We start from the raw sequence: 27,587 nt of genomic DNA on the forward strand, positions 1-27,587 counted from the left end.
TATCTCCATCTCTCACCATCACTCCTGCCTGTCTATTTCCGGCTCTCACCATCACTCCTGCCCATCTATCTCCGGCACTCACCATCACTCCTACCCATCTATCTCCATCTCTCACCATCACTCCTGCCTGTCTATTTCCGGCTCTCACCATCACTCCTGCCCATCTATCTCCGGCACTCACCATCACTCCTGCCTGTCTATCTCCGGCACTCACCATCACTCCTACCCATCTATCTCCGGCACTCACCATCACTCCTACCCGTCTATCTCCATCTCTCACCATCACTCCTGCCTGTCTATTTCCGGCTCTCACCATCACTCCTGCCCATCTATCTCCGGCACTCACCATCACTCCTGCCCATCTATCTCCGGCACTCACCATCACTCCTGCCTATCTCCATCTCTCACCATGACTCCTGCCCGTCTATTTCCGGATCTCACCATGACTCCTGCCCATCTATCTCCGGCACTCATCATCACTCCTGCCCATCTATCTCCGGCACTCACCATCACTCCTGCCCGTCTATCTCCGGCACTCACCATAACTCCTGCCTATCTCGATCTCTCACCATCACTTCTGCCCATCTATTTCCGGCTCTCACCATTACTCCTGCCTATCTCGATCTCTCACCATCACTTCTGCCCGTCTATCTCCGGCACTCACCATCACTCCTGCCTATCTCGATCTCTCACCATCACTTCTGCCCATCTATTTCCGGCTCTCACCATTACTCCTGCCCGTCTATCTCCGGCACTCACCATCACTCCTGCCTGTCTATCTCTGTCTCTAACCATCACTCCTGCCCATCTATCTCCGGCACTCACCATCACTCCTGCCCGTCTATCTCTGGCACTCACCATCACTCCAGACCTTCTTTTTATTCCTTGGGTAGGTCTGTTCTCTGGGTAGGCCTCTGACTTATGATGAATCCCCCCTTAAAGACATTTGACCACAAGTCCCATTGTATCATGTGCGCTGTAGGCAGGTGGCACTGAAAGAGTTACTGGATCCACAGCCTCCACGAGGTTCTTCCCGGCTTCGTCTTCTGCTTGGTCTTTGAGGGCGTCTCCATTGTCACCGTGGATATAATGTAATCTGCATTACCATCTCATTGCTGCAGGTGACGGTGACCGCACAATAGTAACAGGAAGACAATGGAGCAATAACGGGAGTCACGTACACAGTCTGGGTAATCAATCCAATGTGACGACTGCCCAGCTCTGCTATCAGGGGTCCTGAGGGGATCATAGAGGGCACTTCACTGGGTTTACAATAGGTGGCAATATCAGAAGGCCATTAAGGAGGGGGGCGTCAAATCACGGGAAATCCACCATAAAATCAAAGTGGGAGGATAAGGGAGGCCGAGGAGACGGCCTAGAGGAAACCCCATAAAGTGATAGGATAAGGGAGGCTGAGGAGACCCCATAAAGTGATAGGATGAGGGAGGCTGGGGAGACCCCATAAAGTGATAGGATGAGGGAGGCTGGGGAGACCCCATAAAGTGATAGGATGAGGGAGGCTGAGGAGACCCCATAAAGTGATAGGATAAGGGAGGCTGAGGAAACCCCATAAAGTGATAGGATGAGGGAGGCTGGGGAGACCCCATAAAGTGATAGGATAAGGGAGGCCGAGGAGACGGCCTAGAGGAAACCCCATAAAGTGATAGGATAAGGGAGGCTGAGGAAACCCCATAAAGTGATAGGATGAGGGAGGCTGGGGAGACCCCATAAAGTGATAGGATAAGGGAGGCTGAGGAAACCCCATAAAGTGATAGGATGAGGGAGGCTGAGGAGACGACCTAGAGGAAACCCCATAAAGTGATAGGATGAGGGAGGCTGGGGAGACCCCATAAAGTGATAGGATGAGGGAGGCTGGGGAGACCCCATAAAGTGATAGGATGAGGGAGGCTGAGGAGACCCCATAAAGTGATAGGATGAGGGAGGCTGGGGAGACCCCATAAAGTGATAGGATGAGGGAGGCTGGGGAGACCCCATAAAGTGATAGGATGAGGGAAGCTGAGGAGACTGTCCCTATAGTCTGTAGTATTATATGACTGTCCCTATAGTCCCTAGTATATGACTGTCCCTATAGTCCCTAGTATATGACTGTCCCTATAGTCCCTAGTATTATATGACTCCCTATAGTATAATATGACTCCCTATAGTATTATATGACTCCCTATAGTCAGTAGTATTATATAATTGTCCCTATAGTCTGTAGTATTATATAACTGTCCCTATAATCTGTAGTATTATATAACTGTCCCAATACCATAAATTAAATAGGCTAGCATCACTCCATAAATGATTCGCAATCCGTATATGAAAGACAATGGGAAGATTTATCAAAGGGTGTAAAATTTTGACTGGTGCAAACTGACCACAGCAGCCAATCACAGCTCAGCTTCTACAGCAGCCAATCAGAGCTCTGATGAAAGGAAAGCTGAGCTGTGATTGGTTGCTGTGAGCAGTTTACACCAGTCTAAATTTTACACCCTTTGATAAATCTCCCCCATTGTATCTTATTATAGGAACATCTAATATTTATCTAAATCTGCATGAACGGCTCTAGGGAACCAGCCTCCTCCATATTACAGTAGCATGTTGTAGAGACAGAGGCGTACTATAGGTTCCCTTTCCTCTTTAGATAAAACATAATTCAAGAATAATTTCCATTTTTTCATAAACAAAGTTGTGAAAGTCTCCTTGTTACGTATAGTTCCCAACATCTCCCAATGTAAAGTTTGTTTTAAATAAGTAACAAATTCTGAAATGTGTGACACAGAAGAGTCTATGTTATTGGTTCTACTATGAAATATGTAAGTGATCGGATCCAAAGGAACCATCAATCTCCAGGTATCATGTATAAAAGTTTTAATTAACTGCCAATAAGGCTAGGTTCACACACCGTTTTTTCATCCGATTTTTGCAAAAATCGGATGAAAAAAAAACTATGCATTTGTGTGCATCCGTTTTGATCCCTTTTTCATTGACTTCCATTATAAAAAAAAAAGGATCAAAATGGATTTTTTTTTGTCAACACTACTCTTGTGTCCGTCAAAAAAAACGGATCTGTTTTGATCTGTATTGTTTATAATGGAAGTCAATGGACAGTGCATCATCGGGCAGCAGGAGTACTCAGTCCACAACTAGCAGGCAGTGTTCACACATAGTAGCTTCATAGGGTCACTGCACCATCTGACAGAGAGAGTCATCAGACAGCAGGTGTACACAGTCCACAACTAGCAGCTTTAAGGGTCCGTTTACACACACAGATTTTTTTAAACCAAAGCCAGGAATGTATTTTAAAAGAGGAAAGATCCCACACAGGGAACACACAGTCCAAAAAAGGCACCATAAGTATAATATACCTTGCTGAAGCATCAAGAAACGTCAGCCAGGTCAGAACACAGATCTGCACAGCGACACATACAGTATATACATGTATATTCCTACTTTCCACACGACCATGTGGACAGGAAGAATTGTTGGAAACAGAAGTAAGGCGTAGGCCTGACCCTGCTCCCTTTCCTACAGGGGGAGAGAAAAACACAAGGAGCCAAAGGGTCTGCTGGGTTCTTATAGGCCGGTCAATGAAGTCACTAATTGTTTTTACCATCTGTGCTATCATTGCAGGAAGATAGAATCTCCCCATTAGGTGCTGCTGCTTGGGACATAAGGGAAAACATGAAAGCGTCCTACCAACATTATCCTACCTGATTGTGAGCAAAGTCACTGGGGCTGAGCTGCAGTCACATATCAAACAGCTGAGCGGCATGGGTGTCGAGTGTCCGCTCATTAGTATGTTTTGCCCCAAAAAAACCCTTTAAGATGTGTTAATCTATAACTATTATACTGATTATAATCATTGTGTGACACATCTACATAAATAATAAAATAATTCTCAGTCATTGCAGCGTTTTGTCTGTTTATCCTAATAACTTCAAGTGTCCATTTTTGTATCTGAACTTTAGCAGCAGCAACTTTTTCTCCAGTATGGACGCCATAATGTGACCGCTCTTACAGTACAGACTCCATAGTGTGAACGCTGTTACAGTATAGGAGACTCCATAGTGTGACCGCTCTTACAGTACAGACTCCATAGTGTGACCACTCTTACAGTATATACTCCATAGTGTTACCGCGGTGGTGCGCATGCGCGCGGAGCCCAGGACAGACGTGCGCCGCTGAGCGCAGTGACCCGTCGGCCACCGGAGGCAATATATAGCTAACGAAAGCAGCCCACCTGGTCTCAGACGGCAGCGGAAGGTGTGTGGAGGTCCCAGCGAGTGCGGGGACAGTCCGATGGCCACAGGAGCAGGCAAGAGAAGCGGGATTCCGAGGCGGGCCTACACAGCCCCAGCAACGGCACGGAGGAGGCGGGAAAAGGCAGTAAGCGAGACGGCGGCCACCATTACACAGCGCAGCAGCATCCCCTAAGTCCCCACACTTACAGGGAACGGGACATACAGCAGGCATGTCTACCCCCCAGCCCAGAACCCCCAGCCCAATAATGGACTTGTTTGAAGGACAGTCCTCACAGGCCTCCTCCATGATTAGGGCAATGGCTGACCTGCCGTTTAGCCAGAGTAGCCCTGAGCAGCAAGGGGCTGAGGACACTAACACTGAAGACAGTGAGCCTGCAGGCGCCACTAGCTATTCTGGAGACAAAATCCTATTAGCCCGCTTTTCAGTGCTACTACAGCAGGAATTAGAGAAAACATGAGCAAAAATAACTGCTGAATTAAAAGCTGATTTTCAAAACTTGGGCGGTCGCATTGAGGCTATAGAAACAAAAGTGTATGCTGCCATTTCTACTGTTAACCAACATTCTGATGAAATGGACGCCCTATCTGAACAGCTGGAGGAAGCCCACTCCAAAATTGTGCACTTAGAAACTACGTCCCGTCGCTAAAATTTCCGTATTAGGGGCTTACCAGAGACGGTGATTGACTTGGAGGAAGCTACAGCAGAATTGCTGAACATGCTTCTTCCCGATTTGCCTGATCGATATTACGATCTGGAAAGGGTCCATCGGGCCCTGACGGCTCCTAGGATGGACGGACTACCCAGAGATATTATAGTCAAACCGCATTATTATTCTACTAAAGAGAAGCTGTTACGTGCTGCGAGAGATTCCCCCCAGCTGCAACTAAGAAATTCACCTAAACAGATGTTTGCGGATTAAGCCCCGCGCACCATTCAAAGACGTAGGGCACTGAAGCCTCTGTTGCAAATTCTACAGAAAAACTAAATTCGCTATCGTAGGGCCTTTCCTTTCAGCCTGAGGTTTTCTTGCAAGAATCGCAACTACAGTTTTGCTACAGTGCAAGAAGGAGAGACAGTCCTTGATTCTCTGGGTCTACTCGTCAGTGAACAAGCGAGTTCATCAAGAAATTCTGCACCTCGCTTTGATCAAGAAAAGAGGAGGTGACGATGGAGACGAGCTTCCAGATCAACTACTTAGTGATGGTCAACGGACGACTTATAATGATTCTTCTGTGCTGGACATATTTTGATAGTGCCGTCCTCTAAAGGGCCCGTTAGTATTTTCTCTCCCTTCCCATCCTTTTTCTCTTTTTTCTCCTTCTTCCCTTCTCCCCCCCCTCCTTTCTCCTCTTCCTTCTTTCCCTCTTCACCCCCTCAGCCACTCCCATCTTCCCTCTCTCTTCCTTCAGTTTTCCCCCTTGGTTACTCATGCCCTCCCCTTTCTTTTTCCTTCCCTTCTTCTTTTTCTTATTTCTCCTTCTACTCCGACACCTGCTCTCTACTATATTATTTTATTCACCGACCATCCTTCCCCGTCACTGGTTGGTGATAGTACACCATTTGATAATGCAGTATGGTGGGTTATGTGAGGCCTTTGTAGGCCGGCAGGGGTATGCCCTTGCGCTCTCTATGACATCCGGGAAAGTCCCCCCAGACGGGTACTGGAAGGGTTCTCACTCGGGGTCCTGGGAAGGGGCTTTGCCCCCTCGGTCCTTGGTGACCTGTTTGGTTTGCTTGGTTTTGTTTCTGCTTTGTTTGTGCTCCTCCTCCTGGTCAGGTATCATTAGAGTAACGATTATCTGTTATGATGGCGGATAGAAATACATTTCGGGTGGTAACACACAATGTTCAAGGCCTTAATAGCCCAGTAAAGAGGAAAAAGGCTTTCCATTTATATCATTCTATGCATACTGATGTTTTGTGTTTACAAGAGCTCCATTTTTCTAAAAGTTCTGCTCCCAAATACATGCATAAAATTTTTCCTGTATTTTTCATGTCTTTAGCGGAAGAAAAGAAGAGAGGAGTGGCCATCTTTTTCTCCAAGAAGGTTGACTTTACCTTATCTGAGATGCACTGCGATAAGGATGGGCGCTACCTACTGGTGACGGGCATGCTGCAAGGTTCCCCAATATCCTTCCTTTCATATTATGCACCTAACACAGGTCAGGTCAAATTTTTTCAAGACCTGCTAAAGACATTGGCTCCTCACTTAATGGGACAGCTTATATGTGGGGGAGATTCTAACTTGGATAAAAAAGCTGGGCCCAACAAACTGGGCCTTGATTTAGCCAAATTACTTCACTCATACGACTTGATTGATGCATGCCGATCAGCTAATCCTTCAACAAAGGATTACACATATTTCTTGGTGGCCCACTCCTCCTACTCTAGAATAGACCACATCTTATTGTCTGTACAACTTGCTTTTCAATTAATTCTAAAATTATCCCTACTCCGTGGTCTGACCATGATCCAGTTTTGGCCTCCCTGGAGGCGCTCTGGGTAACTCCAACAGATTGCCATGGCGGTTGAATGAATCTCTTTTAACTTCACCCTTAGTTTATGAAGAAATTTTAACCGAGCTCAAAGGGTTTTTTCAAATCAATCTTGCCCAAGACACTTCTCCATTTATAAATTGGGAGGCACACAAAGCGTGTTTGAGAGGCAAATTGTTGAGTATAGCTTCTAGACTAAAAAGAGAGAGGGAGGCCACTCTGACCAAGAAATCAGCTGAATATGCACGCTTACTGGCTCTCCATAAACGGGATCCGGTTAGGACTGAATTGAACATGTGTTTGACTTCAGTAGCGGAACGCAGTCTGCGATGGACACAGTTTAGGTTTTTTGGTCAGAGTGACAAACATGGCACTTTGTTGGCCCGTCGACCCACGCCCAAAATTAAAAATGTGTTCATTCCCACGCTTAGACTAGCTGATGGGACCAAAACTCACCATCCACGAAAGGTCCTAGAGACTTTTCACGCATTTTATACGAACTTATATAAGGGTGACCATGTATTTCATAAAAACAAAGCTGAAAATTTATTTAGGGACATAGTATTGCCTACTATTGCCCCCAGTCACGCTGAATTTATGGATAAGCCAATCTCTTTGGAAGAGGTGCTTCATGCCATAAAAACCCTTAAAGGAGGCTCTGCCCCAGGTCCAGATGGCTTTTCGAGCCTTTTATTACAAAAAAATTGCGGATGTTTTGGGCCCACATTTAGTAGTTATGTTCAATGCTTTGAGAGACGGGAATTCGCCATGTGTAGAGGCTTTGAAAGCATTTATTTCGGTGATCCCTAAACCTGATAGAGATCACAATTATTGCGAAAACTTTAGACCCATATCGCTTATTAATGTTGACTTGAAGATACTTACTAAAGTGTTGGCCATTCTCTTAAATTAATTTTTAGAGACATACATTCACCCTGACCAGGTGGGTTTTGTCCCAAACAGGCAAGCAGCGGATCAGACAAGGCGGGTGATAGATCCAATTTCACTTATTCAGTCACAATGGGCCAGGTCCACGTCTAAACAAGCTCTGTGTCTTTCTTTAGACTTGCACAAGGCCTTTGACTCCCTTAATTGGGACTATTTATTTTATGTGTTGGAGCGCTGGGGATTCGGTCCTAAATTTATAACTATCTTACGGGGCCTTTATTCCTCTCCCACAGCGAATGTGAACATAAAGGGCCACATCTCTCCGTCAATCCCGATAAACCGTGGCACCAGGCAGGGTTGCCCTCTGTCGCCCGCCCTGTTTGTCTTGGCTATAGAACCATTAGCGCACCTGATCAGAGCACATGATAGCATTAAAGGGATAGAGGTGAATGGAACACATCATAAATGCGCTTTATACGCAGATGATATTTTATTAATGCTTTCTTCTCCATTGACCTCTCTCCCTAACGTATATCATGTATTAGACAAATTTTCCGAAATCTCTGGCCTTAAGGTTAATCACACTAAATCGGAGATTTTAAACATCAATGTCCCGACTGAGGTGATCAATTTACTAAAATTGAATTTTGATGTGAAGTGGAAAGAAGATAAAATGAAATACCTGGGGATTTTCCTCACACCATCGCTTCCTTCTTTATTTTCGGCCAATTATACTGTTATAGGCAAAACCCTGAAAACTGAGCTCTCAACATGGTCCGCTTTGAATCTATCTTGGTTAGGTCGGGTCGCGGCCATAAAAATGACCTTCTTACCAAAAATCTTATACATGTTCAGAACAGTCCCAATTGATGAACCCGTCGCCTTTTTACTCTCCATCCAGAAGTATATCTTGTCTTTCGTATGGGGACCCAGACGCAGCCGGGTTGCTAAAAAAACGTTATATACCAATAGAACAAATGGAGGGTTGGGCCTCCCTAATATTACTAAATACTACTACGCTGCTCGCCTTGCACCAATTGTCACCTTACATAGAAAAGCCTTTCGCCCAACTTGGGTGGCGGTAGAACAGCAAACGTGCCCCCAGGTTCCTATTGACCTGTTACTATGGATTCCAATGCGTAATCGTCCTACCATCCTATGCCCAACTCCTCTCTTCTACTTTAGCCTTATGGGATCGACTATGGAAGCCTTTTGGGTTACGGTCTGACCATACACCTGCAGCGCTCTTGTTTGCAAACCCAGACTTTCCTCCTGGGAGACAGATTAGTCAGTTTAAATGGTGGGTGGAAAGGACCTCTACAGGATAGGAAAGTTCTTTTATCAAAAGGGCATTTGGCCAAAAGAATATTTCATGTCCAAATTCAATCTACCTGAAAACGAATATTTTCGATATAATCAAATAGCCCATTTTATTTCTTCTGTAAAAGATGGCGCCACAGATGTCACGACTTCGTCCATGTTTGAACATCTATGTATAAACTCTGCTAATGAGCCTCATGTGTTATCCGCCCTGTATAATGTATTGATCTCTCCCGCAGGGAAACTATCATACATGATACAATGGGAAAATGACTTAGAGGTGTCTAATTCTACTAGAGAATGTCAAGACATTGCCACCACTACTGCTAAGATATCTATAAATGTGGCCCTGGTTGAAGCAAATTATGAGGTCTTGCTCAGATGGTACTTGGTCCCAGTCCGCATAGCAAAAATGGTTTCGGACTATCCAGCAGACTGTTTTCGTAGATGTGGGGCTGAGGGCACTATGTACCACACATGGTGGGCTTGCCCGAAAGTTAAAAGGGTTTTGGCGGAGAATCTTTAATATGCTTTTTTCTCTGACTCATTGTAATGTTAGAATGTTGCCTGAGTATGCTGCGTTATTTAATGTAAAATACCCAACATGCAAAGAGCCTCTCAGTGTTTTGCTTCATACCTCTTCCTAGCTGCTAAAATAGCCATTGCCACCTCATGGAAGAAGCCTGTAGTCCCGCTTGATCTGGTAAAGTCCAAACTTAATGGGATCATGGTTAATGATCGCCTCTCTTCGATTTTGTATGATAAAGGGGAATAGTTTTTGAAGGTGTGGCAACCCTGGATAACATATCTAGATCCGAGTTCCGGGAGAGTCTAGATGGAATGGCTGTTGGAGGGGCACGGGAAGTGAGTGGATTCCCTTTGTCTTTTGTGAATGTTCTGTCTATGTCTGTTATGTGTGACGTTAAGATTTATGATTCTTTGATCTGTACTGGTTGAATGACGGATGGGAACTGGTTTTAAATAAAAGGGACACTCCGGTTTAAAGAACTGTTGAAAAACAGTGACTAGGTATCTTACGATGTATTTACCAGGGTTAAACTGGTTTTGAAGGAAGAATTGCCAATTTTCTACCTGTCTTTTTTTATGGCTAGCTTATGTTATGCCTTGATGTTATTGCCTATGTTGGGCATATTGTTTGCATGTCTTAAAAACTTTTGAAATAATTTAATAAAATCTTATGAAAACCATAGTGTGACCGCTCTTTTACACTATATACACCATAGTGTGACCGCTCTTACAGTATATACCCCATAGTGTGACCGCTCTTACAGTATATACACCATAGTGTGACCGCTCTTTTACACTATATACACCATAGTGTGACCGCTCTTACAGTATATACCCCATAGTGTGACCGCTCTTACAGTATATACTCCATAGTGTGACCGCTCTTTTACACTATATACACCATAGTGTGACCGCTCTTACAGTATATACCCCATAGTGTGACCGCTCTTACAGTATATACTCCATAGTGTGACCGCTCTTTTACACTATATACACCATAGTGTGACCGCTCTTACAGTATATACCCCATAGTGTGACCGCTCTTACAGTATACACCATAGTGTGACCGCTCTTACAGTATATACTCCATAGTGTGACCGCTCTTACTGTATATACCCCATAGTGTGACCGCTCTTCCAGTATATACCCCATAGTGTGACCGCTCTTACAGTATATACTCCATAGTGTGACCGCTCTTACAGTATATACCCCATAGTGTGACCGCTCTTCCAGTATATACCCCATAGTGTGACCGCTCTTCCAGTATATACCCCATAGTGTGACCGCTCTTACAGTATATACACCATAGTGTGACCGCTCTTACAGTATATACCCCATAGTGTGACCGCTCTTACAGTATATACCATAGTGTGACCGCTCTTACAGTATATACACCATAGTGTGACCGCTCTTACAGTATATACACCATAGTGTGACCGCTCTTACAGTATATACCCCATAGTGTGACCGCTCTTACAGTATATACCATAGTGTGATCGCTCTTACAGTAGATACCCCATAGTGTGACCGCTCTTACAGTATATACACCATAGTGTGACCGCTCTTACAGTATATACCCCATAGTGTGACCGCTCTTTTACACTATATACACCATAGTGTGACCGCTCTTACAGTATATACACCATAGTGTGACCACTCTTACAGTATATACTCCATAGTGTGACCGCTCTTCCAGTATATACCCCATAGTGTGACCGCTCTTACAGTATATACCCCATAGTGTGACCGCTCTTACAGTATATACACCATAGTGTGACCGCTCTTACAGTATATACACCATAGTGTGACCGCTCTTACAGTATATACACCATAGTGTGACCGCTCTTACAGTATAGACTCCATAGTGTGACCGCTCTTACAGTATATACCCCATAGTGTGACCGCAATTACAGTATATACACCATAGTGTGACCGCTCTTACAGTATATACACCATAGTGTGACCGCTCTTACAGTATATACCCCATAGTGTGACCGCTCTTACAGTATATACACCATAGTGTGACCGCTCTTACAGTATATACACCATAGTGTGACCCCTCTTACAGTATATACCCCATAGTGTGACCGCTCTTACAGTATATACTCCATAGTGTGACCGCTATTACAGTATATACTCCATAGTGTGACCGCTCTTACAGTATATACACCATAGTGTGACCGCTCTTACAGTATATACCCCATAGTGTGACCGCTCTTACAGTATATACCCCATAGTGTGACCGCTCTTACAGTATATACCCCATAGTGTGACCGCTCTTACAGTATATACCCCATAGTGTGACCACTCTTACAGTATATACACCATAGTGTGACCGCTCTTACAGTATATACACCATAGTGTGACCCCTCTTACAGTATATACTCCATAGTGTGACCCCTCTTACAGTATATACCCCATAGTGTGACCACTCTTACAGTATATACACCATAGTGTGACCGCTCTTACAGTATATACACCATAGTGTGACTGCTCTTACAGTACAGATTCCATAGTGTGACCGCTCTTACAGTATATACACCATAGTGTGACCGCTCTTACAGTATATACACCATAGTGTGACCGCTCTTACAGTACAGACACCATAGTGTGATAGTGTGACCGCTCTTACAGTATATACACCATAGTGTGACCGCTCTTACAGTATATACCCCATAGTGTGACCGCTCTTACAGTATATACACCATAGTGTGACCGCTCTTACAGTATAGACTCCATAGTGTGACCGCTCTTACAGTATATACCCCATAGTGTGACCGCTCTTACAGTATATACCCCATAGTGTGACCGCTCTTACAGTATATACCCCATAGTGTGACCGCTCTTACAGTATATACCCCATAGTGTGACCGCTCTTACAGTATATACACCATAGTGTGACCGCTCTTACAGTATATACACCATAGTGTGACCCCTCTTACAGTATATACCCCATAGTGTGACCCCTCTTACAGTATATACACCATAGTGTGACCGCTCTTACAGTATATACACCATAGTGTGACCGCTCTTACAGTATATACTCCATAGTGTGACCGCTCTTACAGTATATACCCCAAGGTGTGACCGCTCTTGCAGTATATACACCATAGTGTGACCGCTCTTACGGTATATACACCATAGTGTGACCCCTCTTACGGTATATACACCATAATGTGACCACTCTTACAGTACATACACCATAGTGTGACCGCTCTTACAGTATATACCCCATAGTGTGACCGCTCTTACAGTATATATACACCATAGTGTGACCGCTCTTACAGTATATACACCATAGTGTGACCGCTCTTACAGTATATACACCATAGTGTGACCGCTCTTACAGTATATACCCCATAGTGTGACCGCTCTTACAGTATATACACCATAGTGTGACCGCTCTTACAGTATATACACCATAGTGTGACCCTCTTACAGTATATACACCATAGTGTGACCGCTCTTACAGTATATACACCATAGTGTGACCGCTCTTACAGTATATACACCATAGTGTGACCCTCTTACAGTATATACCCCATAGTGTGACCGCTCTTACAGTATATACCCCATAGTGTGACGCTCTTACAGTATATACACCATAGTGTGACCGCTCTTACAGTATATACACCATAGTGTGACCGCTCTTACAGTATATACCCCATAGTGTGACCGCTCTTACAGTATATACCCCATAGTGTGACCGCTCTTACAGTATATACACCATAGTGTGACCGCTCTTACAGTATATACACCATAGTGTGACCGCTCTTACAGTATATACTCCATAGTGTGACCGCTCTTACAGTATATACTCCATAGTGTGACCGCTCTTACAGTATATACCCCATAGTGTGACCTTACTTACAGTATATACCCCATAGTGTGACCGCTCTTACAGTATATACACCCCATAGTGTGACCGCTCTTACAGTATATACACCATAGTGTGACCGCTCTTACAGTATATACACCATAGTGTGACCGATCTTACAGTATATACACCATAGTGTGACCGCTCTTACAGTATATACCCCATAGTGTGACCGCTCTTACAGTATATACACCATAGTGTGACCGCTCTTACAGTATATACACCATAGTGTGACCGCTCTTACAGTATATACCCCATAGTGTGACCGCTCTTACAGTATATACACCCCATAGTGTGACCGCTCTTACAGTATATACCCCATAGTGTGACCGCTCTTACAGTATATACACCATAGTGTGACCGCTCTTACAGTATATACCCCATAGTGTGACCGCTCTTACAGTATATACCCCATAGTGTGACCGCTCTTACAGTATATACACCATAGTGTGACCGCTCTTACAGTATATACCCCATAGTGTGACCCTCTTACAGTATATACACCATAGTGTGACCGCTCTTACAGTATATACACCATAGTGTGACCGCTCTTACAGTATATACACCATAGTGTGACCCTCTTACAGTATGCACCATAGTGTGACGGCTCTTACAGTATATACCCCATAGTGTGACCGCTCTTACAGTATATACTCCATAGTGTGACCGCTCTTACAGTATATACCCCATAGTGTGACGGCTCTTACAGTATATACTCCATAGTGTGACCGCTCTTACAGTATATACACCATAGTGTGACCGCTCTTCCAGTATATACACCATAGTGTGACCGCTCTTCCAGTATATACACCATAGTGTGACCGCTCTTACAGTATATACTCCATAGTGTGACCGCTCTTACAGTATATACACCATAGTGTGACCACTCTTACAGTAGATACCCCATAGTGTGACCGCTCTTACAGTATATACACCATAGTGTGACCGCTATTACAGTATATACCCCATAGTGTGACCGCTCTTACAGTATATACACCATAGTGTGACCGCTCTTACAGTATATACACCATAGTGTGACGGCTCTTCCAGTACAGACTCCATAGTGTGACTGTGGTGTACTCCCGAAGGTATTATATCGGAGGGACGGCCGGTCACTTGCCAGGTGTTGTAGTGTGACACCACTCCTGTGGTGGATGGCCGAGATACCAGACCAGACCTTATTGAGTTGTCACGTGACGCCAGTGCCTAGTGGGCACACAGGTGTGATGGCACGCCTGCTTTTAGTGTGTAAGGCGGTTGTACCCTTTTCCCCTTTGGTCAGTGTCTTGCCGGTTGCTACCGGGTCCCTTGGGATAGTGTACTCACAGATGATGTAGTCACAGGTGGCCAGAGCGGTGTAATGACCCTCCCAGATAGTAGGACCCACTATCCACAGTAGCGGTGTGTATGCTGCGTAGGTGGTGATGAATGACCACAGACCCTGTAACTTTCAGTGAGCTGCAGCCTCATACCTTTAAAGATAACAACATCCCTATTCACTGACAGCAAGCAAATCATTTGGAAAGTAAGAGCAATTGAATAAACAGTCTATTAAAATATCGAAGAACTATGTTTTTCTACATTGATTGAGCTTTATTTATTAAAGACTGGACTGTCCCTTTAAGTTGCTGTTGCCCCATATAAGCAGAAGTGGGAGGAGCCATCTGCAGACAGTCCCTTTAAGTCTAGCAGAGGTAGGAAGCTTTGGCTTTATCCTGTTTTGCAGCAGCTGAAAGCGCCCTGTGTATTGACATACACAGCAACGTTGCGGGGTCAGCAGGTCGATGTCCGCCAGGTCAGTCACCCCGCCGCCTCATAAACATGTCCTTCAGATTTTTACAAAAGTCTATGAAATGAAGCTAAACAAATAGCACAAGGTGTTTATGGGGAATTCGGGTTTTTATTGGGCTGTGTTGAGAAATCTGTGTGTGATTTAAAGGGAACCTGTGGTGACAATCCCATAGTGATCACCTGTGAGCAGTGATCGGACGTGCAGCAGGGGTGCGGAGGATTGCTTTATATTCAGCTTCCGTGTAGAGGAATAATACCGCCTCATACTCGGGGTGGTCTCCTGTTTATATAGCTGGGTTAGGATTTACCCTATAAAGCAGTCGTCCTCCTCCTGACACCTGATCTGTAACGAATCACATGACAGAGAGAGAATCCATCACAATTCACATCAAGTAACAAGGAAGAGAAGACAGTGTGTTCCCTGCACTGCTCTATATACAGGTTGTCTGTAGGATCAGTATTCCCAGCATCCTCTTGGCCTGTGTGTACCCTGCACTGCTCTATATACAGGTCGTGTCTGTAGGATCAGTATAAGGCCCAGCTCATGTATTCCCAGCATCCTCTTGGCCTGTGTGTCTGCACTGCTCATGTATTCCCAGCATCCTCCTGGCCTGCTATAATAACGCGTATCTAGTGGCTGTTTATCCCCAATGTGCCGACTGTCCTGAAAAGTACTGGGGCGGCATCCAACTTCTCCAGCCACCGGGAGTCAAATGTCGAGCGTTTGGGTTTGGAGGACCTTGCTAGATCCAAACAGTTCGGCAAGTCCAATCAACGCTAATTATTAGTAATGTCAAAGTGGCAGAAACATATAAGGCTGCAGGCAGGGGCGTAACTAGAAATGGCTGGGCCCCATAGCAAACTTTTGATTGGGCCCCCCCTCCCTCGATCGACCACTACGCCATCAACACACTCAGCTCTACACAGGTTCTGTACACCAAATACATTACAGTGCAGTTACATCAGGTGACTCACAGGGGATGTCTTCTCTGATCAGAGTTGTTTCCTTTTCATTTTCTTCTTCATCTTCCCAGGGCCATTATGAGAACTTGTCCGAGCCACGAATCCACAGAATCTGCCAGACAAACATATTAGGCTCCTTATACTGGCACCATCCTCATCTCTATACACACTGCACATCTCTATTGGCCCCTTTACACCCTCATTTAGTTGGTAGCCCTAACACTATGTGACCCCCTTATAGTATATGACCCCCCTGTGTTTTCAATCCCCCTCATAGATGGTCCCCCATGTTGCCCCCCCCTTATAGATGCCCCTCATGTTGTCCCCCTATAGATGGCCCCCTTGTGTTGTGCCCCTATAGATGCCCTCTCATTTGGTCCCCCTATAAATGCCCCTTATGTTGTCTCCCTAGAGATGCCCCCTGTATAATCCCCCTATAGATGGCCCCCTGTATAATCCCCCTATAGATGGCCCCCTGTATTATCCCCCATAGTTTCCCCCCCTGTATTATCCCCCATAGATGCCACCCCCCTGTATTATCCCCCATAGATGCCGCCACCCCCCCTGTATTATCCCCCATAGATGCCCCCCTTTATTATCCCCCATAGATGCCCCTCTGTATTATCCCCCATAGATGCCCCCTGTATTATCCCCCATAGATGCCCCCCCTGTATATCCCCCATAGATGCCCCCCCCCGTATTATCCCCCATAGATGCCCCCCTGTATTATCCCCCATAGATGCCCCCCCCCTGTATATCCCCCATGGATGCCTCCTGTATATCTCCCATAGATGCCCCCCCCCCGTATATCCCCCATATATGGCCCCCTGTATTATCCCCCATAGATGCCCCTCTGTATTATCCCCCATAGATGGCCCCCTGTATTATCCCCCCTAGATGCCCCCCCCCTGTATATCCCCCATAGATGCCTCCTGTATATCTCCCATAGATGGCCCCCTGTATTATCCCCCATAGATGCCCCTCTGTATTATCCCCCATAGATGGCCCCCTGTATTATCCCCATAGATGCCCCCCCTGTATATCCCCATAGATGCCCCCCCCTGTAGATCCCCATAGATGCCCCCTGTATCATCCCCCTTTGCAAAGCATATAAAAAAAACAAAACAAAAAAACAACACAACTCTTCTAACTCCCCCGTCGGCTGTCTTCTCCGCTTCTCCCCAGGGGGCTTCCTGTGGGGTGTCCCGGGGATTCCCGGGCAGCACTGGTACCAAACTCAGTGTCCGCCCGGGCTAGTACGTCCGGCGCACGGAGAAGTACAGGCCGGGGGGCGGACTCTGAGCTCTCTGGTATCTGTGCTGCCGGGGATAGGACCGGATGGCAAGGGGGGCCCCTCGCGCGTCCCGTCCTATCCCCGGCAGCACAGGTACCAGAGAGCTCAGAGTCCGCCCCCGGCCTGTACTTCCGGCACAGACGCTCCGTGCGCCGGAAGTACTAGCCCGGGCGGACGCTGAGTCCGGTACCAGTGCTGCCCCCAGGTACCAGGACACCTGATGCGGCGGGGCCCCGTAGCAGCCGTAGCCCCTGGCTGCAGGTAAAGAAATGAAGCCAGGGGTAACATAGAGCCTTGTCAAACCACACCGCACAGCCAGATCCCTTCTTGGCTCCTTCTGGAAGAGGTGATGGAGTCTTGGTGATGGGGCACATGAGATCTCATAACAGCAGCAGTAGCCGGCAGGGGGCACATGAGATCTGATAACAGCAGCAGTAGCCGGCAGGGGGCACATGAGATCTGATAACAGCAGCAGTAGCCGGCAGGGGGCACATGAGATCTGATAACAGCAGCAGTAGCCGGCAGGGGGCAGGGTTCTCTCTCCTGGGAGGTGACAGCAGGAAATGTCGGGGATGAGCTTCTCCCGACCTCGGAATAAAGAACAAAGAGCGCGGAAACTTTCACCTGAATCCAGTAAAGTGACGTCTGTGTATAAAGAGAAGAGCGGAGAGCGAGGCGTCATCTGCACCGCGGGGACTGACAGGTGAGCGCAGCTCTGGGGGCAGATAATGATGGGGGGTGATGGGGGTAATAAGAGCCTGACAGTCACATCAGTCACAGGTGAGCGCAGCTCTGGGGGCAGATAATGATGGGGGTGATGGGGTAATAAGAGCCTGACAGTCACATCAGTCACAGGTGAGCGCAGCTCTGGGGGCAGATAATGATGGGGGTGATGGGGTAATAAGAGCCTGACAGTCACATCAGTCACAGGTGAGCGCAGCTCTGGGGGCAGATAATGATGGGGGTGATGGGGTAATAACAGCCTGACAGTCACAGGTGAGAACAGAAGGATATAACAGCAATATAGCTTCTGCCCCTGGGGTGAATGTGACCTGCTGGGTCTCTGTCCGGGCCTGGAATCAGGTCAGGATTAGAGATGAGCGAACCTGGAGCAGCTGGAGTCCATCCGAACCCGAACTTTCGGCATTTGATAAGCGGTGGCTGCTGAACTTGGATAAAGCCCTAAGGCTATGTGGGAATCATGGATATAGTCATTGGCTGCATCCATGTTCTCCAGACAACCTTAGAGCTTTATCCAAGTTCTGCAGCCCCCGCTAATCAAATGCCGAAGGTTCGGGTTCGGATGGACTCAAACCCGAACCCAGTTCGTTCATCTCTAGTCAGGATGTTTCTCTACCATCTGATATCTGTTAGTTTGCCAGTTGCTGTAACAGTGACGGCTGATATATCACTATGTATTTGTCAGAAGGTGGAGAAGACAGAGCGATGTTCTGCAGAGAGGTCAGGGGTGTAATAATCTGCAGGATATTTCACTTTGTAATGAAGAGGACAGAGCAACGTTCTGTAGAGAGGTTAGGGGTGTAATAGTCTGTATGATATATCACTATGTATCTGTCAGGTAGAGAGGACAGAGCAATGTTCTGCAGATCTGTACACAAGCCAGGGGTGTAATACTCTGCAGGATATATCGCTATGTATCAGGAGGTAGAGAGGACAGAGCGATGTTCTGCAGAGAGGTCAGGGGTGTAATAATCTGCAGGATATATCACTATGTATCTGTAAGGAGAAGGACAGAGCGATGGTCTGCAGATTAGTAGCATATCCAGCCCTGCCCTCCTGCACACTTACCTATGTCCCTGACCTGGCACACTGTGACCTCCTGCAGCTGTGAGGTTGAGAGGAGGAGTCAGGCAGCAGGTGATGACCCGGAAGCACTCTCTTTGGCTCCTCTCTCTTCTGCCCTGTGAGGAGAGGGAGGGATCTGCTCTGTGAGGAGAGGGAGGGATCTGCTCTGTGAGGAGAGGGAGGGATCTGCTCTGTGAGGAGAGGGATGGATCTGCTCTGTGAGGAGAGGGAGGGATCTGCCTGTGAGGAGAGGGAGGGAGGGGTCTGCTCTGTGAGGAGAGGGAGGGGTCTGCTCTGTGAGGAGAGAAGGGGCCTGTTCCATGAGGAGAGAAGGTGTCTGCCCTGTGAGGAGAGAAGGGGTCTGCTCCATGAGGAGAGAAGGGATCTGCCCTGTGAGGAGAGAAGGGGTCTGCTCCATGAGGAGAGAAGGTGTCTGCCCTGTGAGGAGAGGGAGGGATCTGCCCTGTGAGGAGAGAAGGGGTCTGCCCTGTGAGGAGAGAAGGGGTCTGCTCTGTGAGGAGAGGGAGGGATCTGCTCTGTGAGGAGAGGGAGGGGTCTGCTCTGTGAGGAGAGGGAGGGATCTGCTCTGTGAGGAGAGGAAGGGAGGGGTCTGCTCTGTGAGGAGAGGGAGGGATCTGCTCTGTGAGGAGAGGGAGGGGTCTGCTCTGTGAGGAGAGGGAGGGGTCTGCTCTGTGAGGGGAGGGAGGGGTCTGCCTGTGAGGATAGGGAGGGATCTGCTCTGTGAGGAGAGGGAGGGATCTGCTCTGTGAGGAGAGGGATGGATCTGCTCTGTGAGGAGAGGGAGGGATCTGCTCTGTGAGGAGAGGGAGGGATCTGCTCTGTGAGGAGAGGGATGGATCTGCTCTGTGAGGAGAGGGATGGATCTGCTCTGTGAGGAGAGAGAGGGGTCTGCCCTGTGAGGAGAGAAGGGGTCTGCTCTGTGAGGAGAGAAGGGGTCTGCTCTGTGAGGAGAGGGAGGGGTCTGCCCTGTGAGGAGAGGGAGGGATCTGCTCTGTGAGGAGAGGGAGGGATCTGCTCTGTGAGGAGAGGGAGGGGTCTGCTCTGTGAGGAGAGGGAGGGATCTGCTCTGTGAGGAGAGGGAGGGATCTGCTCTGTGAGGAGAGGGAGGGGTCTGCTCTGTGAGGAGAGGGAGGGGTCTGCTCTGTGAGGAGAGGGAGGGATCTGCTCTGTGAGGAGAGAGAGGGGTCTGCCCTGTGAGGAGAGAAGGGGTCTGCTCTGTGAGGAGAGGGAGGGATCTGCTCTGTGAGGAGAGAGAGGGATCTGCTCTGTGAGGAGAGAAGGTGTCTGCCCTGTGAGGAGAGAAGGGGTCTGCTCTGTGAGGAGAGGGAGGGATCTGCTCTGTGAGGAGAGGGAGGGAGGGGTCTGCTCCGTGAGGAGAGAAGGTGTCTGCCCTGTGAGGAGAGAAGGTGTCTGCCCTGTGAGGAGAGAAGGGATCTACTCTGTGAGGAGAGAAGGGGTCTGCCCTGTGAGGAGAGAAGGGGTCTGCCCTGTGAGGAGAGGGAGGGGTCTGCTCTGTGAGGAGAGGGAGGGATCTGACCTGTGAGGAGAGAAGGTGTCTGCCCTGTGCGGAGAGAAGGGGTCTGCCCTGTGAGGGGAGGGAGGAAGGGATCTGCCCTGTGAGGGGAGGGAGGGGTCTGCTCTTTGAGGAGATAAGTGATCTGCTCTGTGAGGAGAGGGAGGGGTCTGCTCTGTGAGGAGAGAAGGGGTCTGCCCTGTAAGGGGAGGGAGGAAGGGATCTGCCCTGTGAGGGGAGAGAGGAAGGGATCTGCCCTGTGAGGGGAGGGAGGAAGGAATCTGCCCTGTGAGGAGAGAAGGGGTCTACCCTGTGAGGAGAGAAGGGGTCTGCCCTGTGAGGAGAGGGGTCTGCCCTGTGAGGAGAGAAGGAATCTACCCTGTGAGGAGAGAAGGGGTCTGCCCTGTGAGGAGAGAAGGGGTCTGCGCTGTGAGGAGAGGGAGGGGTCTGCTCTGTGAGGAGAGGGAGGGATCTGCCTGTGAGGAGAGAAGGGGTCTGCCCTGTGAGGAGAGAAGGGGTCTGCCCTGTGAGGAGAGGGAGGGGTCTGCTCTGTGAGGAGAGGGAGGGAGGGGTCTGCTCCGTGAGGAGAGGGAGGGATCTGCCCTGTGAGGGGAGGGAGGAAGGGATCTGCCATGTGAGGGGAGGGATCTGCCCTGTGAGGCAAGGGAGGGAGGGGTCTGCTCTGTGAGGAGAGAAGGGATCTGCCCTGTGAGGAGAGGGAGGGATCTGCCCTGTGAGGAGAGGGAGGGATCTGCCTGTGAGGTGAGGAAGGGATCTGCCCTGTGAGGCGAGGGAGGGAGGGGTCTGCCCTGTGAGGAGAGGGAGGGATCTGCCCTGTGAGGAGAGGGAGGGATCTGCCCTGTGAGGAGAGGGAGGGGGCTGCTTTGTGAGGAGAGGGAGGGATCTGCCCTGTGAGGAGAGGGAGGGATCTGCCCTGTGAGGAGAGGGAGGGGTCTGCTCTGTGAGGAGAGGGAGGGGTCTGCTCGTGAGGAGAGAAGGTGTCTGCCCTGTGAGGAGAGGGAGGGGTCTGCTCTGTGAGGAGAGGGAGGGATCTGCCCTGTGAGGAGAGAAGGGATCTGCTCTGTGAGGAGAGGGAGGGATCTGCCCTGTGAGGAGAGAAGGGATCTGCCCTGTGAGGAGAGGGAGGGGTCTGCTCGTGAGGAGAGAAGGTGTCTGCCCTGTGAGGAGAGGGAGGGGTCTGCCCTCTGAGGAGAAAAAGGGTCTGCTCTTTGAGGAGAGAAGTGATCTGCTCTGTGAGGAGAGAAGGGGTCTGCCCTGTGAGGGGAGGGAGCAAGGGATCTGCCCTGTGAGGGGAGGGAGGAAGGGATCTGCCTGTGAGGAGAGGGAGGGATCTGCCCTGTGAGGAGAGGGAGGGATCTGCCCTGCGAATAGGCACTAGTGTGATCATGTGACCAGACAGCAGCTGTATTCCCCAGGATGCATTGCAGTCTGTCCCATGGTAAATGCCTGCTGCCCTCTCGTATCCCTCCACAGAGCTGTGTACAAAGTAGTCCGCCCCAGTCCAGAGATTGCACTGAGGCCCCTCACACATCTGTACTGTCCTCATATGGGGAGAGAGGGTCACACTTATAGGACAAAAAGTGTTACAGGAGGATTCTCTGTTGCCACTAGCAACCATTTACAGCTCCCATAGCAACCAGCCACAACTCCCTTAGTAACCAGTCACAGCTTAGCTTTTTTCATTAAATGAAATCTGAGCTGTTATTGGTTGCTATGGGAGGTGTTGCTGGTTACTATAGGCAACAGAGAGAATCTTACTATAACCCTGTCAGGAACTTACCTGACCCGGCTCCTGCGGCGTCTTCCCCGGACTCTGCTCCGGCGGCCGGCTCGAGAGCGTGCCGGAGCTCCGCCCGCCGGAGCGGAGTGACGTCACGGAGACCCGACGGCGTCCCTAGTAACCGGGGACGCCGCGGTCTCACGTGACAGTCAGTCAGCCGGCCGGCCGGCACAGCTGATGCGGCTTCGTGCAGGCTGAGTGGCAGATCGCTCTGCCACTTGGTCTGCAGCACCGCAGCTGCAGTGATTGCTGGATCAGGAGACCGGACCAATCAGTGTCTGGTCCGGGCTCCTGGTCCAGTATAAAGTAAAGTGAAAGCCAGCTGGTAAATGCTGGCTATTAGTTATTCTGATCCCAGCTCCCCTTGTCCTTCTCCTGCGTATCCCGTCCTAATCCCTTCTGCCTGACTGCTCGTGTTCTGACCTCCGCCTGACCTCCGACTATCCCTTGTGTTCCGACTTTGTACTGCGTTGCCTGTGTGGTTTGACCCGGCTTGTTCTACTATTCTTTATTGTGTTTGTCTGTCCGTGCTGTTCTGTGTTTCACTTACGCAGCGTAGGGAACGCCTTCGTGGTTGTCCGCGACCGTTTAGGGTCGGCCGAGGCAATTAGGCAGGGTCAGTGGTGGGTTCAGATTCAGGGCCCACTGTCTCTGTCTTGTCTGTTCTTGCCTGTCCTGACAGAATAGCCAGCCATTACCGCCATTTGCCTCATGGACAACCGGACAGCCCTGACTAATATTGTGGACCAAATGCAGCGACTCAACATGATGGTTCAGGAGCTCGCTGTAAGGGTCCAAGAACAGGAGACGGCACCCCGACAGCTCACGGTGACCTCCTCCACACCTCCTGAACCACCTGTTCAACTTCCTGATAAGTTCTCAGGGGACAGGAGGAGATTCCGTGCCTTCAGAGAGGGGTGTAAACTGTATTTTAGGTTACGCCCTACTTCGTCTGGGGGTGAGGTTCAGAGGGTAGGCATCATCATGTCCCTCCTCCAAGGACCACCACAGGAGTGGGCATTTTCTCTACCATCTGACTCCCCTCACCTACAGAGCCCCGACCAGTTCTTTTCCGCCTTAGGTCTATTGTATGATGACCCTGACTGTGCAGCCAACGCTGAACGACAGCTGACTGGGTTGAGACAGGGCCGACGTCCAGTGGAGGAGTACTGCTCAGAATTCCGGCAGTGGAGCGGTCTCTCCACGTGGAACGATTCGGCCCTCAGATATCAGTTTCGAGTGGGTCTCTGTGACAGATTGAAGGATATGTTGGTGGCATATCCTACTCCTGACTCGCTTGAGGACAGCATGACACTAGCCATCAGGGTTGACCGACGACTCAGGGACCGACAGAGAGAGAAGGGTACCCCTGACCACCCTAGAACCCCTGTATCACCGCTCTCACACCCCAAATCCTCTCTCCCAGTCTTACCACCACCCGAAGAGCCGATGCAGGTGGATGCCACCGATGCTAAAGCCCGACGCGCCCATCGCCTGCAGAACAATTTATGTCTTTATTGCGGAAAAGCAGGACACCAAGTTCGGCAATGCCCTTCCAGACCAGGGCCACCGCCGGAAAACTTAAGCGCCTGAGAGATTGTCGAAGGGGTCTCTTAGGCGCACAGGTAACCTTCAAAAATAAGTTATTGTTGCCAATCTCTTTGTCTGTGGGGAATAAAAGTATTAATGGGTACGCCCAGGTTGATTCTGGATCCTCAACCAACTTTGTTAATCCTATGTTTTTTTCTGGTTTGGAGGTATGTCCCCTGCTGCTCCAGCGTCCTATTAATGTCACTGGAGCAGATTCTGCCCCTTTTGCCCAGGGAAGTGTACGTTATGTGACACCTTGTCTTGAGGTCAAGGTGGGGTCTGTCCATGTGGAAAGACTCGACTTCTTACTCATGCATAACTTGTCATCTGACGTGATTCTGGGGTTGCCCTGGTTGGAGACTCACAACCCTGTCTTTGACTGGCCCAACAGGGAGCTGGTACGATGGGGGCCTGGATGTGCCTCCCACTGTAATGCTGTGTCTCTTGCAGAATGCTCCTCCGGAGAAGGGGAGGTTCCAGAATTTTTATCAGACTATGTTGATGTGTTCGACGAAAAAGCAGTAGAAGAATTACCACCACACAGACCATATGTTTGTGCTATTGAGCTACTTCCTGGTGTCAAATACCCTCGAGGTCGGATTTTCAATCTGTCCTGTCCTGAGAGGGAAGCTATGAGGGAATATATAAAGGATAGCCTGCGTAAAGGTCATATACGCCCATCTTCTTCTCCCATGGGGGCGGGGTTCTTTTTGGTTGGGAAGAAGGACGGGGGTCTCCGTCCCTGTATTGATTACCGGGAGTTGAATAAGATTACGGTTAAGAATCAGCATCCCTTGCCATTAATTCCTAATCTGTTTAACCAAATCATAGGAGCTAATTGATTTTCCAAGGTAGACCTGAGGGGAGCATACAATTTAATCCGCATCAGGGAAGGTGATGAGTGGAAGACCGCATTCAATACCTCAGAGGGCCACTTCGAGTATCTCGCCATGCCCTTTGGGTTATGCAATGCTCCGGCTGTCTTCCAGCATTTTGTCAATGATGTTTTTCGTGAGTATCTGGGACGGTTTGTTGTGGTGTACCTCGATGATATTTTAATCTTTTCCCCAGATTGGTCTTCCCATGTGTTGCATGTCCGTACGGTAATGGAGCTTCTCAGACAAAATAATCTTTATGCCAAGTTGTCGAAATGTCAGTTTGGCCTCCAGGAGGTCTCGTTCTTGGGTTATAATATTACTCCCCATTCGTTTAGTATGGACCCGGTCAAGGTGGCGGCCATAAAAAATTGGGAAAGACCTAACAACCTGAAGGCCTTACAAAGGTTTTTAGGCTTTGCTAATTATTACAGGAAATTTATTAAGGGGTTTTCTATCATAGCTAGGCCTCTTACCGATTTGACCAAGAAGGGGGCAGACCTTGTACACTGGTCCAAAGAGGCTCTTGAGGCATACGACACACTTCGGCATTGCTTCTCAGAAGCTCCAGTACTGACTCAGCCAGATTTCGAACGCCCGTTTGTTGTTGAAGTAGACGCGTCCGAGGTGGGGGTAGGGGCGGTCTTGTCCCAAGGGTCAGACACCCTTACCCACCTACGGCCGGTTGCATTCTTTTCAAAAAAGTTTTCACAAGCAGAACGCAACTATGATATTGGCAATAGAGAACTGTTGGCCATTAAGATGGCCTTTGATGAATGGAGGCACTTCTTGGAAGGGGCCAAACATAAAGTCACTGTACTCACTGACCACAAGAATTTAGTTTACCTTGATACTGCTAAACGTCTTTCTCCACGGCAGGCCCGGTGGGCACTGTTCTTTTCTAGGTTCGACTTTGAAATCACCTATCGACCCGGTTCTCGTATTATCAGAGCTGACGCCCTCTCCCGCAGCTTTGATTTTGAAGTCATGCCCGAAAACTGTGTCGATACGATACTAAAACCTGGCGTTGTAATATCTGTTTTGCAACCAGACTTAGTGACTCTAGTCACGCAGTCTCAGAGTATGGCCCCCCATAACACTCCTGAGTCTCTCTTGTTTGTACCGCCGAATCTCCGTCTCCGAGTATTGGAAGAGATTCATGGTTCTGTGTTGGCAGGGCATCCTGGTATTGCTGGAACTAAATATCTGCTGTCACGTCATTTCTGGTGGCCAACATGGAGCCGAGATGTTAAATCGTTTGTGGAAGCCTGTGAGGTCTGTGCTCGATCCAAGGTTCCCCGTAGTCTACCGGAGGGGTTGTTACACCCTCTGCTGGTCCCTACGAGGCCTTGGACGCACTTATCCATGGATTTTATCACGGACCTACCACTATCTAGGGGTAAAACTGTCATTTGGGTGGTGGTGGATCGTTTTTCTAAGATGTGTCATCTTATTCCACTACGTAAACTACCCAGTGCTCGCTTATTAGCCACGCTGTTTGTCAATCATGTGTTACACTTGCATGGGATCCCGGAGAACATTGTTTCTGACAGGGGTGTTCAATTTGTTGCTAAATTTTGGAGAGAGTTTTGTAGTAAACTGGGGGTCTCATTGTCTTTCTCTTCTGCGTTCCACCCTCAAACGAACGGACAAACCGAGAGGGTCAATCAGTCTTTGGAGCAGTTTCTAAGATGTTTTGTGTCTAATACCCAGGACAAATGGCGTGACTTCATTTCACTCGCTGAGTTTGCCCTAAACAACCATGAGCAGCGCTCTACTAGTATGTCGCAGTTTTTTTGTAATTATGGGTTTAATCCCAGATACTCGTCCGTCCACTCTGCCGAATCTGTAAACCCTTCAGCTGAAGATATATTCTCGAAACTGTGCACAGTTTGGGCCCAAGCTCATCAGAGCTTGGTGAAAGCCCAAGAAACCTATCAAAAGTATGCCAACAGAAGACGCATATCTGGCCATCAATATGTTGTAGGTGAAAAAGTCTGGCTCTCAACAAAAAACCTGAAATTGAGAGTCCAATCAGGAAAACTGGCACCCAAATACATTGGGCCATACACTATCGTAGAGGTTATTAACCCAGTAACTTTCAGGCTTAAACTACCATCGTCCCTAAAGATTCATTCTGTTTTTCATAAAGCCTTGCTGAAAAAATATGTGCCACCAGTGTTTCCGTCACCTCCTCCTGCTCCGCTAGTCGTCCAGGGTGAACTGGAGTATGAGGTAGAGAGAATTCTAAACTCTCGGTGGGTGCAGGGTTCATTACAATACCTAGTCCACTGGAGGGGTTTTGGACCAGAAGAGCGTACATGGGTGGCAGTTAGAGATATACACGCTCCTCAGTTAATCCGACGATATCATACCCAGAATCCGTCTAAACCCGGTCCAGTGGATAAGGGTCCTAAGGCCCCTCATAAGAGGGGGGGTAATGTCAGGAACTCACCTGACCTGGCTCCTGCGGCGTCTTCCCCGGGCCTCTGCTCCGGCGGCCGGCTCGAGAACGCGCCGGAGCGGAGTGACGTCACAGAGACCCGACGGCGTCCC

The 27,587-nt window shown here is 48.6% G+C and overlaps 2 protein-coding genes across 4 annotated transcripts in view; one reads left to right on the forward strand and one right to left on the reverse strand.

Moving 5' to 3' along the window:
* LOC138782934 (mucin-2-like) overlaps positions 1 to 19,716 on the reverse strand; it is a 28,650-nt gene extending 8,934 nt beyond the window's left edge. Inside the window, exons 1-3 of one of the 2 annotated variants that reach the window (XR_011361596.1) lie at positions 19,235 to 19,661; positions 16,144 to 16,243; positions 14,974 to 15,511 (exon numbers count right to left, since the gene is read on the reverse strand). The gene's annotated coding sequence lies outside the window, so the exon portion shown is untranslated. Of the gene's footprint in view, positions 1 to 14,973; positions 15,512 to 16,143; positions 16,244 to 19,234 lie in introns of those variants that run through there. The other variant, XM_069956951.1, reaches the window with a different exon arrangement.
* The window catches only part of LOC138782933 (cytochrome P450 2C20-like), a 60,779-nt gene continuing 48,274 nt past the window's right edge, over positions 15,083 to 27,587 (forward strand). The window contains exon 1 of one of the 2 annotated variants that reach the window (XM_069956950.1): positions 15,083 to 15,172. In XM_069956950.1, the coding sequence (XP_069813051.1) occupies positions 15,162 to 15,172 (11 nt within the window). In that variant the 5' untranslated portion in view covers positions 15,083 to 15,161. Of the gene's footprint in view, positions 15,173 to 17,783; positions 18,129 to 27,587 lie in introns of those variants that run through there. The other variant, XM_069956949.1, reaches the window with a different exon arrangement.

Source organism: Dendropsophus ebraccatus, chromosome 2 (assembly GCF_027789765.1).
Source record: "Dendropsophus ebraccatus isolate aDenEbr1 chromosome 2, aDenEbr1.pat, whole genome shotgun sequence".
NCBI lineage: Eukaryota > Metazoa > Chordata > Amphibia > Anura > Hylidae > Dendropsophus > Dendropsophus ebraccatus.